At 40.9% G+C, this 15,597-nt stretch overlaps 1 protein-coding gene across 7 annotated transcripts in view; it reads right to left on the bottom strand.

The window, feature by feature from the left end:
- Window positions 1–15,597, bottom strand: part of MEGF11 (multiple EGF like domains 11) — a 433,182-nt gene that overhangs the window by 269,146 nt on the left and 148,439 nt on the right. For all 7 annotated transcript variants that reach the window (XM_074294763.1, XM_074294764.1, XM_074294766.1 and 4 more), the window contains exons 2-4: window positions 14,157–14,280; window positions 9,406–9,507; window positions 3,370–3,470 (exon numbers count right to left, since the gene is read on the bottom strand). In XM_074294763.1, coding sequence (XP_074150864.1) covers window positions 3,370–3,470; window positions 9,406–9,507; window positions 14,157–14,272 — 319 coding nt within the window. In that variant the 5' untranslated portion in view covers window positions 14,273–14,280. The remainder of the gene's footprint in view (window positions 1–3,369; window positions 3,471–9,405; window positions 9,508–14,156; window positions 14,281–15,597) is intronic.

The raw sequence follows: 15,597 nt of genomic DNA, 5'->3' as shown, positions 1-15,597 counted from the left end.
GAAAAAGTGTCTGTCACATGCTAAGTATTTAACAACAACAACCAAAAAAAAAAAAACAAAAACAAAAACAAAACCCTTTTTGATTAATTTCTTGATCGATTGAGAGCTAGGTGATGGGAGAAGGCTTGAGATAGGAGGCAATACTACATGAGCTGGACTTTAATGGATGGAAAGAAGTCAAACAATAAAGAGCAGGGAGAACCAAAGATGATTTCCTCCCGTGCCCCAGGGAGCACGCCATAGTTGGACATTACATAAATACTCAATTGCTTCTGACAACAGCAACTGCTTTCGTTCACAGGCTCTAGCAGCCATTGGGGTCTGAACAGGAGAGATTTAATTACTGAGTACAGCTTGCAATTAAAAAATTGCCACCTTTTTCCTTCCGTGGCAGAGTCAGCACATAGAGCCCTTCTGATACTCACAGAAGAGGTTGGTCAAGAAAGTAAAAACCTCCCATAGCAAAGCCCAGCAAGATACTTCCATGTCCTCCTGACTCTTTGCAACTGACCTTGACCTTGTGCTGTCACAAAGACAGAAGCTGAATTTTGCTTGTTTATTTTTGGTCTGGACCAGTGATTCCATCAGTATGAAATCCTAATGTAAAAACTCCCCCTTCACTATTTGAGTCAGCACAGTAAGGGGAACAGAGCAGTAGTCCTAGATTCAAAGGACCTTAGTTCAAATCCCACTGAAAATGATTATTTTTGCCCCTGAGCAAGCCACAACTTCCCCGGGTTTTAGTTTCTTCATTTGTAAAATGAGAGGGCTGAGTTATATGATCTCTCAGATTCCAGCCAGCTCTTGACTTAACTTGCTTCTTGGCTTGCCTTTTCAAATGGGTTCACATGCAAAATCTCAAAAAATAAAAATTAAAATAATAAACTTCCTTCTCCCACACACATCCAGCTCTAGCTCAATGATCTACTTTTGTGCAATTCTGCAATTTTGCTGTATCTTAAATCTTAAAAAAGTGCCTGGGGGGGGGGGGGATGGAGAGTGTAGTTCACATAGTTAGTGTGTCAGAGACAGGACTGAAACTCCAAGGCCAGCCCTCTCTCCACTGTGACACTGTGATATGCTGCCTGGGTTAAGCAGAGAACATGACAGTTCATAATACATCGCAATGTGACATGGACATACCTGGCACCTTCATCTCCTCCCTCCCCTCACTTTCCAGCTCCTTTCTATGTGATGTTTTCCCCCACAAAAATAGTACCTCTTTGAGGGCAGGTCTGTTTGTCTTTCTGTTTATATTTGTATTCCCAGAGCTTCCCATAAGTAAGCCCTTGATAAAAATGGCTCATTGACTTAACTCCTTTGTTGGCTTGACTTTCAAAATGGGTTCAAGAGTCTAATTTCCTAAAACAAACAAACAAATAAAAAACCTCCTTCCCCTAAACAAGACTTGAAGCAGCTTTACTCGGCTAAGCACCCCAGCTCGGTCAGTTCTACACACAGTCCCAGCACCAGGCATTATAAATGTTGCAGAGAGGGGTCTGAAGTGCCCTCACAAATCAGCATATTATGGCATTATGAAATTGGCACACTTAGCACTTCTTCAGTGTTGTCTGTCTTCAAAGGGTTTTATCAACATTATTTAATGAAAATTACCGTGGGAATTTGGCATCCTTTTCCCAGGTCCCCCTTGCTGATGTCTAACCTCCCTCTTAGGATTTTCCTGGGAACACAATTCTACTCTCCAGTGGGAGAAAACATTCCCATCAAACTTGCCTCTGGCTTTATGGATATCCAGCCTAAATCACTATATGCCTAAGGGGGAAGAGGAAAAGGAAAAAGCAATGTGGGGGACCATATCAGAATGTGAGCTGCCTGTACCCCTTTCCCCTCTTTAATCCACCTCTAGTAGGTCCAGAAATGTCTGCACTTGCCTTCATTACCCAGAGAAATGGGGGGGGGGTCCTTCCTGCTGGCTCAGTCCTCCAAAGCTCTGTAATTTTTTGCATTTTTAGTGAAAAACTAAGCCTATCCAATGTATTTGTCCTAGTGTTTTTTCATTCACCTCTAATGCAATTAGGATTGAGTTTCTCCAACATTGGGGGAGATTTAACAACAGTGGGGAAAATTGTCATTTCATTCCCAAACATCAACACGCCTACACTCACCCAATCTGGAGTCTCTCTGGTGTCTGCTGTACCTACTTGAATAGCACAGAGAATATTAACAGAGAAAACCTTCCTCAAAGTTAAGAAGCAGGAAGAACTTTGATGGGGGAAGGCAGGGTGTAGAGGGAAACTTCTTTCATTCATTATGCTGGTTATTCTAAGCTCCACACTGAGGTATCATTAAACTATATTTCAAGGTCAGGCTTTCTTTGAAAATGGCAATTTTCCAGGAGTAAGTTGAGGGTGAAGAGGTAGACTGGGACTTTCTTGAATGATGATAGAGTGGGCAGGGACACCTGGGAAATCATCTTGCCTGAACTCCCCATTTTACAGATAAAGAATTGAGATCTTGAAAAATTCTATGGTCAGTCCACGGACCTACTACCTTTTTGTAAACAGACCTGAGACACTATCTTAGGCTTCAGTCCAGTGCTCTCTTCACCACGCTAAGCTATTCCCAGAAATGAGACACTGGAGTCTAGGAAACAGGATTCCAGAGTAGGATGTGAAAAATTCTGACTAGGAGCAAGAAGGCTGAGTTTGGCTCAGGAATTAGATTCAAATCATAGCACTGCTGTTTCGTGGGGAAGCCAGGGCAAAGCGTAACTCCTCTGAGTGTCAACCTCCCCATCTGTAAAATGAGAAGGCCAGACGGGGCGACTCCTATTTTTCTTTTCAGCCGGGCGTCCTGTGGCCCTAGAGCTAACCCCAAGGGAAATGGGGATGTCGGCCATGTTGGTCTTTGGCACATGACCCCTTTTGCCATATGGAGAACTGCAGTAATCCCCACACTCCACTGCTGGATGTTTTCCCACATGCCATCAAAGCTTAACTGTTGTGATGGTTGTGATTGTTCTTTCCAATCTGTTCCGTAGTCATGTTCTTTACTGTCGACAGTGGATGTTAAATTGTTAATCTGACAAATTAAGCCATTATTAATGTGTTCCCTACGTGTTACATCCTCCCAGATAACACATAGCCTTAGTCAATGGGAAATTAATTTGTCTCCAATAGATCCCTAAGAAATGACACCAGGGGAGAAAATCTCAGGTTCAATAAAAGACAGCATCTACTCTGACTCATGAGCAGAAGTATTACACCCAGGTACATGATATTATGGAGGTGGCTGCTGGCTTCAATCACAGATAAATTCTGCAACTCGCCCAATTACCCTGGGTCTTCCGCATCAACCCCTCCCTCCCCTCTCCAATCAGGCAAAGAACAGCCACGCTCCCCTACGTACGGATGCAGACGTCTCCACTCTCGTAGTATCCAGGGCAGCACTGGGATCTCCGTCGGTACATGGTCCTGAGGCCTCTCCGATACGCCGTCTTATAACTTATTCTAAATCACAAGACAGAAAGCCACTTGAAAGCATTGAAAATCAATCACTCCTGTTAGAATTATATTTGTGTTAAGCTATAGCGAGGATGCCATTCAATAATTACTTTAAAATGCATGGAGGTTTCTGATGTGAAGGAACACAATAAAATAAAATCAATAGGGAAATCTTGACACTAGCAATATTGAGTGTATTAGAAACGCAGCATCTGCTAATGTCTGCCAACTCTCCCTCACAGCCCGAAATGATGCTTGGGCATAATCTTGCAGTCCTGCGGAAAGAGACACCGGGTAACTTGGAGGACAACTCTAGCCTTGAGGTAACATCACAGACGGGCATCCAGAGCTCAGAGCTGGAAGGGACCTTGGAGAGGTAAGATAATAGGATTTGGTGCTGGAAAGGCTTTTAGAGACCATTTTTGATAAAAGACAAAACAGAAGCCCAGGGCTGCTCCAGGACCCAGAGATAAATGGCACAGCTGAGATTCAAACCAGGTCTTCTAATTCCAACGTTCCTTCCACTCATATCTGGTCATTATATGCTCAATAACCCTTGTCAATGGCAAGCCTGGGATGGACAGATGATTAGATTAACTCATTTCATCACTCCTATTGTTCCTTTAGAGTTTCTCCCCCAGAGGGAAAGGGAGAAAGGCATCCAAAGAAACATGTTCTCTCCTGTTCATCATTCAGAGCCACTCAGAGAAGTGTTTTTTTCTGCCAAGAAAACCCAAGGGCTATATTCTCGCTCTTGAAACTCTTAACTCTGTCCCTGCCTTTCAGAGCCAGAAGGGACCTTTAGAGATCTCTTTGTCCATCCCCTTCATTTTTAAGAGGTCACTGAGATGGGGAAGGGGGAGGAGGAGGGAAATGAGAGGGAAGAGAGAAACTGTCTGAGATTTCATATAAGTAAGTTAGGATTTTCATCAATTCTTAGTTATCCACTCTCACCAAGGGAAGCAGTGGCTTGTATAATATACAACAACAGATAATCCCAAAGTCATTCCCTTAGGGTTTTGGCAGGAAGACAGATAGAAACAAAGAGAACATGATGCTGCATATTTGCCTTAATAAGTAGGCTGAGAGAACGTTAATTTACTTTTCCAGAGATCACGGCTTCCAACTACTAGAGCTCAGAAATGTGCAACAGGAAGTCAACCTAGGATTAAACAGTTGCCACCAAAGACACATATGAGATAATCCATACATGGTTGATGGGTCAGATACAAAGAGTAGTGAGTCTGCACATAATTCTGCAGTTGGGTCCTCTGCTGCTCTGGATCCCAGATAAAGAGATTGTTCAACAAGGGACCAGAACAATGACAATGAATTCCAGGACCTAAAATCAGACACCCTACAAATCAGCTCAATTTCATGTGTCTTGGAATAGGTGACCAGTGATAGACATCCTAACATAATATTGATATCTCCATTTGAAGTTCAAGTTCACCAAAAGCTTCAGTCCTTGGTATAGTTCTGTTCAATGTGTTTATTAGTGATTTTATGCATTCACCGTGCCCAGATATGCTTATTGAATCAATTTAATTACTGAAAAAAAATTATGCATTGAATGATAGAAGCAAAATCCAAAAGGACTTGGATAGATCATATCAGTGAACAACAGCTAACAAACAGGATAAATGTGGTCTTAGAATAAAAATAAGAAAGTGAGAGCTATGGCTAAAAAATAACCATGGAAAAAACCCAGGGATTTGAATGGATTGCAAGTTTAATATAAATCACTAGTATAACTATCTTAGTATAATAGCAGCCAAAAAAACCTAATGGCTTTCTTAGGCTGCATTAAAAGAATTGTCTGTAATGTTTATGCTGTATGTGGCAAGCAGCTTGGAGTAACAATAAAGAACACACTGGATTTGAAGTCAGGAAAAACCTGTTTAAATCCCACCTCTGACATTTATGAACTGTGTGACCATGAACAATCCATTTATACTCTCTGTATCTTAGTTTCCTCATCTGTAAAATGGAAACAACTACCACGCTCACCCTTATAAATACAGTAAAGCACTCCTTCTCCTTTGCAAAAATTCAGACTCTACAAAAATGTCAGCATAACCACTATTTCAAGTGTCTGACTGCCTTCATCAGACCGAAGGCAGAGTGCTATACCTGTTTGTAGGAATCCCATTTTAGAAGGGGCTGAAACAAGCCCAGAGAAGGTTAAAAAGGTTAGCAAAATCATGCCTTAAGAGGATCAATAAAAGGAACTAGAGATGCTTAGTTGAAAACAGTGAGTAGAGAGAAGAAGGAAATTCATGAAAGGGGGTTTCAAGTATATAAACGAATATCACACAAAAGATAAATTGGATTTGTCCTGTTTGGAATTGGGTGGCAGAATGAGAAAATTCTTCAACTGACCTGGAAAATGGATCCAGCCAAGAGAATCTAAAAATAGTTGGATTACCTAAATTCTGTGATCAAAATAAAGTCCAGATATTACATTTCCAGAAATTATTAAAGAAAACTTCCCCAATATTCTAAAAACAGAAATTGAAAAAAAAATCCACCAACAAACTCCTGAAAGACATCCCAAAATGAAAACTCCTAGCTTATTATAGTCAAATTCCAGAGCTCCCAGATCAAGAAGAGAATATTGCAAGCAACCAGAAAGAAATAATTCAGGTATTGTCAAGTCACTGAAAGGATAACACAAGATTTAGAAGCTTCTGCATTAAAGAATCTTGGCTTGGAATATATTTTGGAGGGCACAGGAGCTCGGATTACAACCAAGAATCACCTACCCAGGAAAATCAAGTATAATGCTTCATATGAGAAATTGGACATTCAATGAAATAGGAGACTTTCAAGCATTCTGGATGAAAAGACCAGAGCTAAATAGAAAATCTGACTGTCAGAAACAACACTCAAGAGAAGCATAAGAAGATAAACAGGAGAGAGAAATTATAAAGGATTTAAGATTAATGAGTTTTCTCATTCTGGAAGTCTTCAAGTAAAGGCCAGAGGACCCCTTGCCAGGGATGGTGGAATCCATGATCTAGTAGTTCAACAAAGGGATTTGTGAAGTCTTTTCCAGATTGTCTCTGCACCTTCTTCTTCCCATGGGTCTGGCCTCCTGGTAAGATTATTCTACCAGAAATTGTCTACCAGAAATTATCACTACAGCAAACCCTACTCAGCTGTGCCCAATAATTACCATTACCAACTTAGCTGAGGATGCTAGACTACATTGTTGGCCAGGGGCCACATTTGGCTAAGCAGTCACACCTGAGTTCCATGTTCCCTGGCCTCCCAGTAGAAGCTGAATCACCCTTCTTCCATTTTAAAATTTTTCCTTTTATGACAAATGACAGCATTTGCATCCCCTAGGAAATCTGTGATATTTGGGGATGTCATTAGATAAGGTCATTCTACTTTATCAAAAACCCATAAGAGGAGGTGTCTTGGTTGGAAAGCCACGCTTGGCTTCCTAGCACAGGCAGAGAGTTTCCAGGGTCTTTGGGGAAACTATGTAAGCATCTGAGTGGGGAAAATTGAAAGCATATTCTAGAGGTCATCCAATCTATTCCCTTCCCTCCAAACAAGTTAACAGAAAACTTCTAGGATCTTATTAAAAAGCTTGTGGAATAATGGATAAAGTGAGCGACTTCACATCAGGAAAACCTTAGTCTATCTGACTCCTGTCTCAGACTTAAATGTGTGACTCTGGGAAAGTCATTTACTTTTGCTTCAGATTCATCATCTATATATTATGGATGATAAAAATAGCATCTGTTTCACAAGGTTGCTGTGAGGATCAGAAGAGAAATGTGGGCTTTGCAAATAGCTGCAGAAGTGCTATTATTAGGACTTCTCACAAAGGAGAGTCCACCAGGGCTTTCTCTTTTCCTTTATAACCCAGATTAAGAGTTTCCTTTGCTTGTCTGGATCTCAGTCCCACAGCAGGAAGCGGAGGGGCTGCAAGTTTGGTTCTCTGCCGACTCTTAGGTGAAGGATGCCATATTAAAACATGCTCGTCTGCATTTAAGCAAATTGATGACATTGCTGTCAACGTGCAGGCTCTGGGTCATCAGGAAAGCTGCAAGACAACTCAATAATCCTGCAAAATAATTCATTTTCCAGAAACATAGCCTATTTTAATAAGCAGCCGCTCCCTTGCCGGGTGCCAGGGGTGATGAATGGGTAGCCCCAGTTTCAGAGCAATGGATAGAGCAGTGCCATATGCTTTCTGTCACTGAGACAGGCAGGGATATCCTTGCCAGCTTCAGCTCTAGGACCAGAACCTGATGATTTCTGAAATGAAGAGTGAGCCAGCTTCTTTGTCCACAATCTGAGTCAGCAAAGAAAGCACAACCAAAGGGTATCAGAGATAGAAAGGGAACTCAGAGACCATCTCGTCTGGACCTCTCTTTTACAAATGAGGAAATGGGCCCAAAGAGAAATGATTTGCCCAAATTACACAAGTTAGTGCAAGGGTTAGAAGTAGAACCTGGGTATCCTGATTTCATTCTGGAATTATTGTTATCATGCTGTTTACTATACCAGGAAAAGGGATTAGACTTGTCCTTTCATTAGTAGGAGGAACTTCCTCTCTCCTGCAGTTCAACACCTTCTCTGAAATTTTTAGCCTAAGAGTTGCCTAGAGCAAAGGGGTTAGATTCATGGCAAACAGGCAGGAGAGAACCACAAAACTGCAGAGTACTCAGCCAGATTATAATATAATTAAGAAATGTTTACAAAATAAATAAAAACACAATACAACATAATTTATAGTTTTCTAAGTCACTGTATGGCTGGTAGGAATATCTCCTGAAACCACTGGCCTAGAACATTATGAGGGTTTAAACGCCTTGTCCAGGGTCACACAGCCAGTGGGTGTCTGGAACCCAAGACTTTTCTGACAATGAAGTGATCCCTACCCTTGGCCCTCTTTCTGTGGAATATTTTTTCCTCCTCATGTCTGAGTCTCCCATTAACCTGTTAGTTAGGAAGTTATGAACTTCATTGTAAACCTAAAGCTACAATTTCCTGCTCACCAGATGGATCTCTGGTCCTGCACATGCCTGAGGACTCATTCTCTCTGTTCCCTGTGAAGGTTCAGAGAGTCTGGTCAATCACCCTGAAATACCATCAGACACCCGTGATTCTCTATGGGCAAATTCATCATCAGATGTGGGATTCTTAAAATCTGCTATCCCTGTAACTGCTGAGGTTAAGAGGGGGCCCTTGCCATCCATTCCTCCATATCCTCTGTCAAGGGAGGCCCTGAAAGTATTTCGCCCATTACTGACTCTCTGGGGAAGGAAGGTGTTTTATTATTCCATGTATTAGTTACCCACCACAGAAACCAGATCTCTAACCATTTAACTACAATGCCTCTACTATGCTGCCAGTATGAATTACCTACAATCATCCTGCAAAGGAAATCAGGTTGGGGCTGCGATTTATTGCCTACACTCTAGGAAACTGATTCCCAACTTGATCTTCACTGGCTAGAGGAATTCAAACCTCTTGCTTGCCCTCTTAAAGAACTAACTAATATTAGTTAGCTATTAGCTATTATTAGCTATTATTAGCCCAGTATTTTTAGGGTTTTCAGAATGCTTCTATATCTTTTTATTTTACCTCACTGAAGCATGCCAGTTTTGTAACACAGGTGGTAAGGAAGAAATTATTCCTCATTTTACAAGGGAAGGTGAGTAACCTGATTAAACTTACACAGCAAGACAACAGCATGCCCTCTTTATTTCCCCTTTCTTCAAGACCTGGATTTTTCTCTGACACTACCCTCTCTACTTGTGGGTCCTGATTTCTTCTTCCCTCTCTGTCTTTATCTGTCTCTGAATCTCCGCCTTCCCCCAACCCCCAGTGATATGACAATCTCAAGAGTCAAGATCAGGTCAAAGGTCCAGATACCCGATAATATATGAAGAATTCATCATCTGGGGATGGTACTCACCGATGCCTTGTACACTTGAACCAGTTGAGAATGTCGGTACATCTTGTATAGTAGATCTGGTCAAAAGGGTGAGCATAGGATTCCTGAACTGTCACAGCATAGCTAAGGGGCAGAGGAGAGAGAGATGCATTATCACCCAAGGGGACTAGATAATTTTTAAGTCCTTGAGCTAACTAGCTGTGTAACCAAGAGACCTCACCACACTGCACCATGTGTCAAGACCAAGGCTATCATCCTTCCCTATTCATACAAATCTCTATTCCCAGACTCAAGGAAAGGGAGACTCTAGAACCAGATATTCCCCCTTTAGATTATTGCAAGAGCATATGTTCTATCCCCCTCTCAGAGATTCTGGTCTGGCTCATTTCCTGAAATAATAAGTTCACTCACTGATTCATTCATTTAAATCATTAAATTTCAATTACTTCAACTTTTAAAAAAATTATTAAGCATCAAATGTGCTTAATATTATGTGCGAATTCTATGTGCAAAGCACTGTGCTGCATACTGGGGATTACAAAATTTTAAGTGAGTTTCTGCTCCTGAATGAGTCATGGAAGTCATTCATAGGGCTTATTATTTGCAAGTATTTGAAGTATATATTATGCATGAGGAAGGCCTTCTGCAGGTACTATACAGTGCTGCCCTCCAGAAGTTTGTCTTCTAAATAAGAGAGATCAGATGCATCCCCAAATTTCAACTTTCTAGAGACAAAAGCTCTGCTCCCATCCTCACAAATTCATGTGCTAAGCCCCAGTGGACCCCAAAAGATAAGGGAATCACAACTGTCTCAGCAAGGATGACCAAGAGGAGAGAAGGTCAGGAAGGAGAATTCTAGTAAGATTTTGGGTATGGACTGTATCTCAGCTTTGTAGCTGGGTAGTTAACATTGCTTGTATATCAAAATGCTAATGAAGGTCCAGATTAATTTAACAGAGCCAGACTTTACCAGCCCAGGGAGGTCTTTACTCTGTGTTTTATGATGGAGGGGCATAATTACCGAGGCTCCCGTCTGGAGCACTAATCCAACTGGGGAATTCTCCCTAAGAGGTCTCTCGGGGCTAGGGTGTGTATTTTTTAAATTACACAGATTTAATCTTCACGTAATGTGCAATGGAGCTGAGCCAAGAACAGGCTGCTACTGGAAACATTAGGAACTAACGTGGGGTCCCAGGACTAGAGCATAGGCCCTCTACATTACAGAATTTTAAACTGTAAGGAACCTCAGAGATTTGTCTCATTCAACTCAGTCATTTTGCAGATGAGGAAACTGAGTTTTTTTCTCCTCAACAAGGAGAACAATGTCTTGTCCAAGTTCACTCAAGTATTCAAGAGAAAAATCAGGAAGTAAGCTAGAAGAGCCTAGGTAACCCACTCCAATAGAGAAAACTTGTACCCAGAGAAATAATCCAACTTTCTTTTCTCTCACCTAAGCTGATGATCAAATTGGTCTGGGCTAAGCTGCCATCCTGATTTTCTAAGACGTAGATAGTACTCAAGGGTCCCTCATTTTAAAATCAATCAACAAATATTTATTAAGCACATAATATGGCACTGTGCTAAGCATTGAGAATAAAAAGAAAGGCACAAACTCCTCTCAAGGAGCTCTCAGAGGAAGAAACTGTAGACAGAGCTGATTTGTCTTGCACACGATTGAATCACACTATTAGCAGGGCCATAATTTTAAGCCAGATCTTCTGATACCCAATCCAGTTGTTTTTCTCCTAACCTATACTGCCTTTGTTCTGAATCAAAGATTTAGTAACTACAAAGACTTGGTTCAAGTGTCTCCTGCAATGGAAGATGTTCTCTTAGAGAGAAAAGACACTTTTATTCCCTTAACAACAACAAAAGATGTATTTGAGTTTACTCTGATAGAAGAACAAGGAGACAAAAAAGAAAAAGAAAGGGGACTTGACTAAATCTACAAACTAGATAATCAGCCTCTGTCTAAGCAAAAGCAAGGCAGCTCGAGCTCTTCTGCCACCTCTGACATCACTGTGTGGGGGCAGGGGCTTGAGAGCTATTCCATTCCCAAGGCCCAGAGATCTGAAGGGACAGTCTAGGCACTTCTTTGCAGGCTCCCAAGAGTGGCAGACCCTAGGATAGCCCTGCCTGCCCTCCCACCTACCCAAAGGGCTCAGGGATTCCTGGGACTGCATTAAGGCTGACTATGAATTCATAAGGCTTACTGTGCCAATGAAACACTGACAGTAACAAACCTCTGCTATTCTTTTATAGCATGATTCCTCCACTAGGGCCCTCATTTTAATTTTATTTATTTGACTTACTAACATCCAAGTAATGGCATTGTCCTAGTCAGCATAGCTCATCAATTTGGAGATTTAATTTGGGTTTCTTCTTGATTTATTACTAATACTAATAATAGCAACCCATATTTATATAGCACATTACAGTTTTAAAGTAATTTCCTCTAAACATTCTTAGGATATAAACAATATTTTTACTGTTGGGGGGGAGGAAAAGGGGGAGGAGGGGAATATGAGATCTGCAGTGGAGAGAACTCCCAGTTTGAAAACTTCCTTCACTGATTTAGATCAGCAACTCACTGTAGCTCATAACTTAGAGAGGTTTTCTGGGGAGAAGGTAGAGGGATGGAAGGGAAATGGCACTGACAAGATAAGTGACTTGTTCCATGGCCTTATACGACTACCTTATGTCAGAAATGTAGATCTTTCTGACTCCAAGGCCTGATATTATCCACTCTATCTGCTGCCTAATTTCAATTTACTAATCTTTAAGCCTATTAGTAGGAGGAAGTTCCACTGATCATGAGTCAGTCAATAAACATTTATTAAGCTCTTAGGTGACACAGTGGATAGAGCACAGGGCCTGGAGTGAGGAAAGACTCATCTTCCTGAGTTCAAATACTTTTTAGCTGTGACTCAGTTTCCTTATTTGTCAAAGGAACGGGGGAGGAAATGGCAAACCAAGCCTGACTGCTCAACGCCAAGTGTCTAGGAGCAGGAGCTTCTGCCATTTGTCTTTTGGGGTGAGTGGGAAAGTCATCCCAGGATGTTGGAGCTGGAGGGAACCTTTGAGATCACTGAGTCTGAACTACCCATTTCACAGATAAAGAAAGGGAAACTTGCCAACATTCAAATTGTTTGTAAGGGGCAATAAGTGGGGAGCAGACCCAGGTCTCCTGATTTCCTGATCTTTGAAAATAGACCTCATTTTACACCCAAAAGACCTCAGTCAAAAGGAGTTCTAGAGCTGGAAATCCCTTATAAGAAGCCCCATATCCCAAAGCCACATGTAACAAGAGAAGCTGCTAGTTTTTTGACACAAGTTCATTGAAGTATTAATGAGTCCTCTGAAGCCAGGGAAGTTGCTTTTTCTAGAATTTGGGCAGGACTCTGCAAACAGAGACAAGTGAACACGCAGCTATTATCAAAGGTCCCCAAGCCTGTCTTTGTCTTTCTGTTTCTGACTGTCGATTTGTCTCTGTCTGTGTCTCTGTCTCTATGAATCTGTGTCCCTGTCTCTTTCTTTTCCACTTAGTAACCAAATACCTATAAAGGCACTACCTAGAACAGGCCAAATCTTTATAGATTCACACTGTGACAAATACTTAGGGTAGCACATAAGGAATGTCTAACAAATCAGACAATCATCCCAGGCAATTAAAAAATTAAATTAAATTAAAGTGCTTTGCAAACTTTAAATGACATCATCTGCCAACCCTCCCCACTCCCAATGAAGACAAACAATACCTAATATTTATCAGTGAGTTTGGCTACAAGAGGATAAATAATAGTGACAAAAATGTAAGTAGTCCAACCACTGTTAAAGACTAAAGTAAGAGCAGTGGGTGAAACACAATTTCCAGTGGCTCCCCTTATTCCCTTAGCAAGTCCTTTATCACAAATAATAGAAAGGCAAACCATCACTGGCTCTTTCTGGATTGCCACAAATTCTAAGTTATTCCAGTTTCCAAATTTAAAAGGTTCTTCCTATATATCTAAAATTGGGACATCATTTAGCAGAAATGAACCTACAGGACAAAAAGAAAAAAAGAAGAGGGAGTTTCTATTGTTTCTGCAAAGAAAGAGAGTCATTGAATGACACAGGAGCATAGTGTAATGTACAGAGCATTGACCCTGGCCCAGTCAAGTCCTGACACAGTTACTGACCATGAAACAAGTTTATTTGTTTTTTACTTCTCGCAATCTCCATTTCTCATCTATAAAATGGGGCTAATAATTCTTAGCCAAGTTTCTTCACATAAAAGCATTTTGTATGCCTTAAAGGACCATTACAAAGTGTTATTATTAATAATAATGAGAAGAATAAGAAATAATCAGTTAACTTCAGAGGCAATGCTTTTGAGCTATTAGTATAACTTACATGAAACAAGCCTCCTTATTTCATGATCCTACTGGAATCAAGAAAGTCTTTTTTTTCTCTTACAAGCTACTTTTCTCTGTATCTTCCAAGCCTATCTTTCTTCAAAATCCAGTTCCACAAAGTTTTCCTTGATAATCCACCAATTTCACTCTCTACCCCCTCTGAAATTCCCCCTACCTGTACACTGCTGAAGCTTTAATTTTATGCTGACTTGTACCTTTCTGTAAGTTTTTTGAAAGCAAGAACCAAGTTTTATTCTCCCACAGAGTCTTCCACAAGAGTAAGCATTCAATAAACTTTGTGGATTACTGATTCATATCAAAAGGGGATCAGGGCACCCTCAGGAGCCAAACAACGTGTCTGGGGAGCTTAACCATTACCTCTCCCAGTGACTGCACACATTGGGATCATCGGGGTTCAGCGAGAGTGTGGTTTGAAGAAGGAAGAAGAGAAAGAATATTTTCACCATCCATTTTGCTAGGAGGGAGAGTACCATCTTGGGTCCTATGAAGGGGAACAAAAGAAGAGGGGTTATTAATCAAACTGCTTCCCAGAACATCTGTTTAGCACTTCATATTCCCAACATCAAACAGTAAACAGATTTGCTAAGCAGATTAAGTTTCCCATCATCATGGAGTAATGAACATTCAATATTTTACACTTAAACTACAATTTTTTCCAACAGCTGCAGACATTTTGTCTATCATAGTAACAATTTGCTAACTCAGAGGTATTCATTCATTTACTCATTCAACAAACACTCACCAAGCACCTATAAATCAGTTCTATTGGACAAATGTCTTCTCAGTACCAATTACAAGCCAGATTCTGGGGACAGTGACTACAATGACACAGTGCCTATCTGCAGAGAGCTTCCTTTCTAGACTGCTGTGTAAAACCCATGTGCTAGGCTCCCGAATTGTGTTTGTCCACATCTGTTGTCTGAGTTTCTTGGTTTTCTTAGAATCCCCAGAAACTTGTACATAGTATTATATAAATGAGCAGTTCATGGCCATCACAGTGTGTAAAGCACCAGACCTAGAGTCTGGAAGACTCATCTTCTCAAGTTCAAGTCCAGTCTCAGACACTTACTAGTGGTATGACCCTGTACAAGTCCCTTAATCTTGTTTGCTTCAGTTTCCGCATCGTAAAATGAGTCAGAGAAGGAAATGATAAACCACTCCAGTATCTTTGTCAAGAAGATCCCAAAAGGAGCTATAGAAGACACAACTGAAAATGACTAAACAACAATAACAAATTTGTAAATGACTGGTGAACTAAATTATGAAGGATATAAAAATGGATAAAACCATGGCTCCTACCTCCCAGAGATTAAAGTTGGATAGAGGGAGTGTGAGAAGAACATAAGAAGCAATTGTGCCAGGCAGAATTAACTAAGTACCAAAAGTGGGGGTGAGGATGGGGAAGAAAGCACCATGAGGAATCCAAAGGTGGAGATCAAATGCAAGCTAGTTTAGATTAGCACAGATTCTGAATTATGGAAGATATTTTTTTAAATGTCATTTCAGTACTTTCAAGTAAGTACACTCAGCCCTGGGCAAAGAACTGTGAAGTTGGAGAAATTTGTCTTCAATGCCTCCAAGCTTCCTTTGCTTTACCTTCTCCTATATGATATTTCTCTCTCCCTCCCTTTCCCTTCTCCCCCTGCCCTGCCCCCACATCTAGCCTTAGGTCTTCAATGTCTTCATATCTTTTTCTCTATATTCTACTATTTAAAAACTGCTCTCAAGAAAAGGTAGCATACCAATCATTTATATCTTAGTGAGAGTTCAAATCATTTTTGTCATCTCTTCAAGGTTA

Source organism: Sminthopsis crassicaudata, chromosome 2 (assembly GCF_048593235.1).
Source record: "Sminthopsis crassicaudata isolate SCR6 chromosome 2, ASM4859323v1, whole genome shotgun sequence".
NCBI lineage: Eukaryota > Metazoa > Chordata > Mammalia > Dasyuromorphia > Dasyuridae > Sminthopsis > Sminthopsis crassicaudata.
This window is presented reverse-complemented; position numbering and strand designations above follow the sequence as displayed.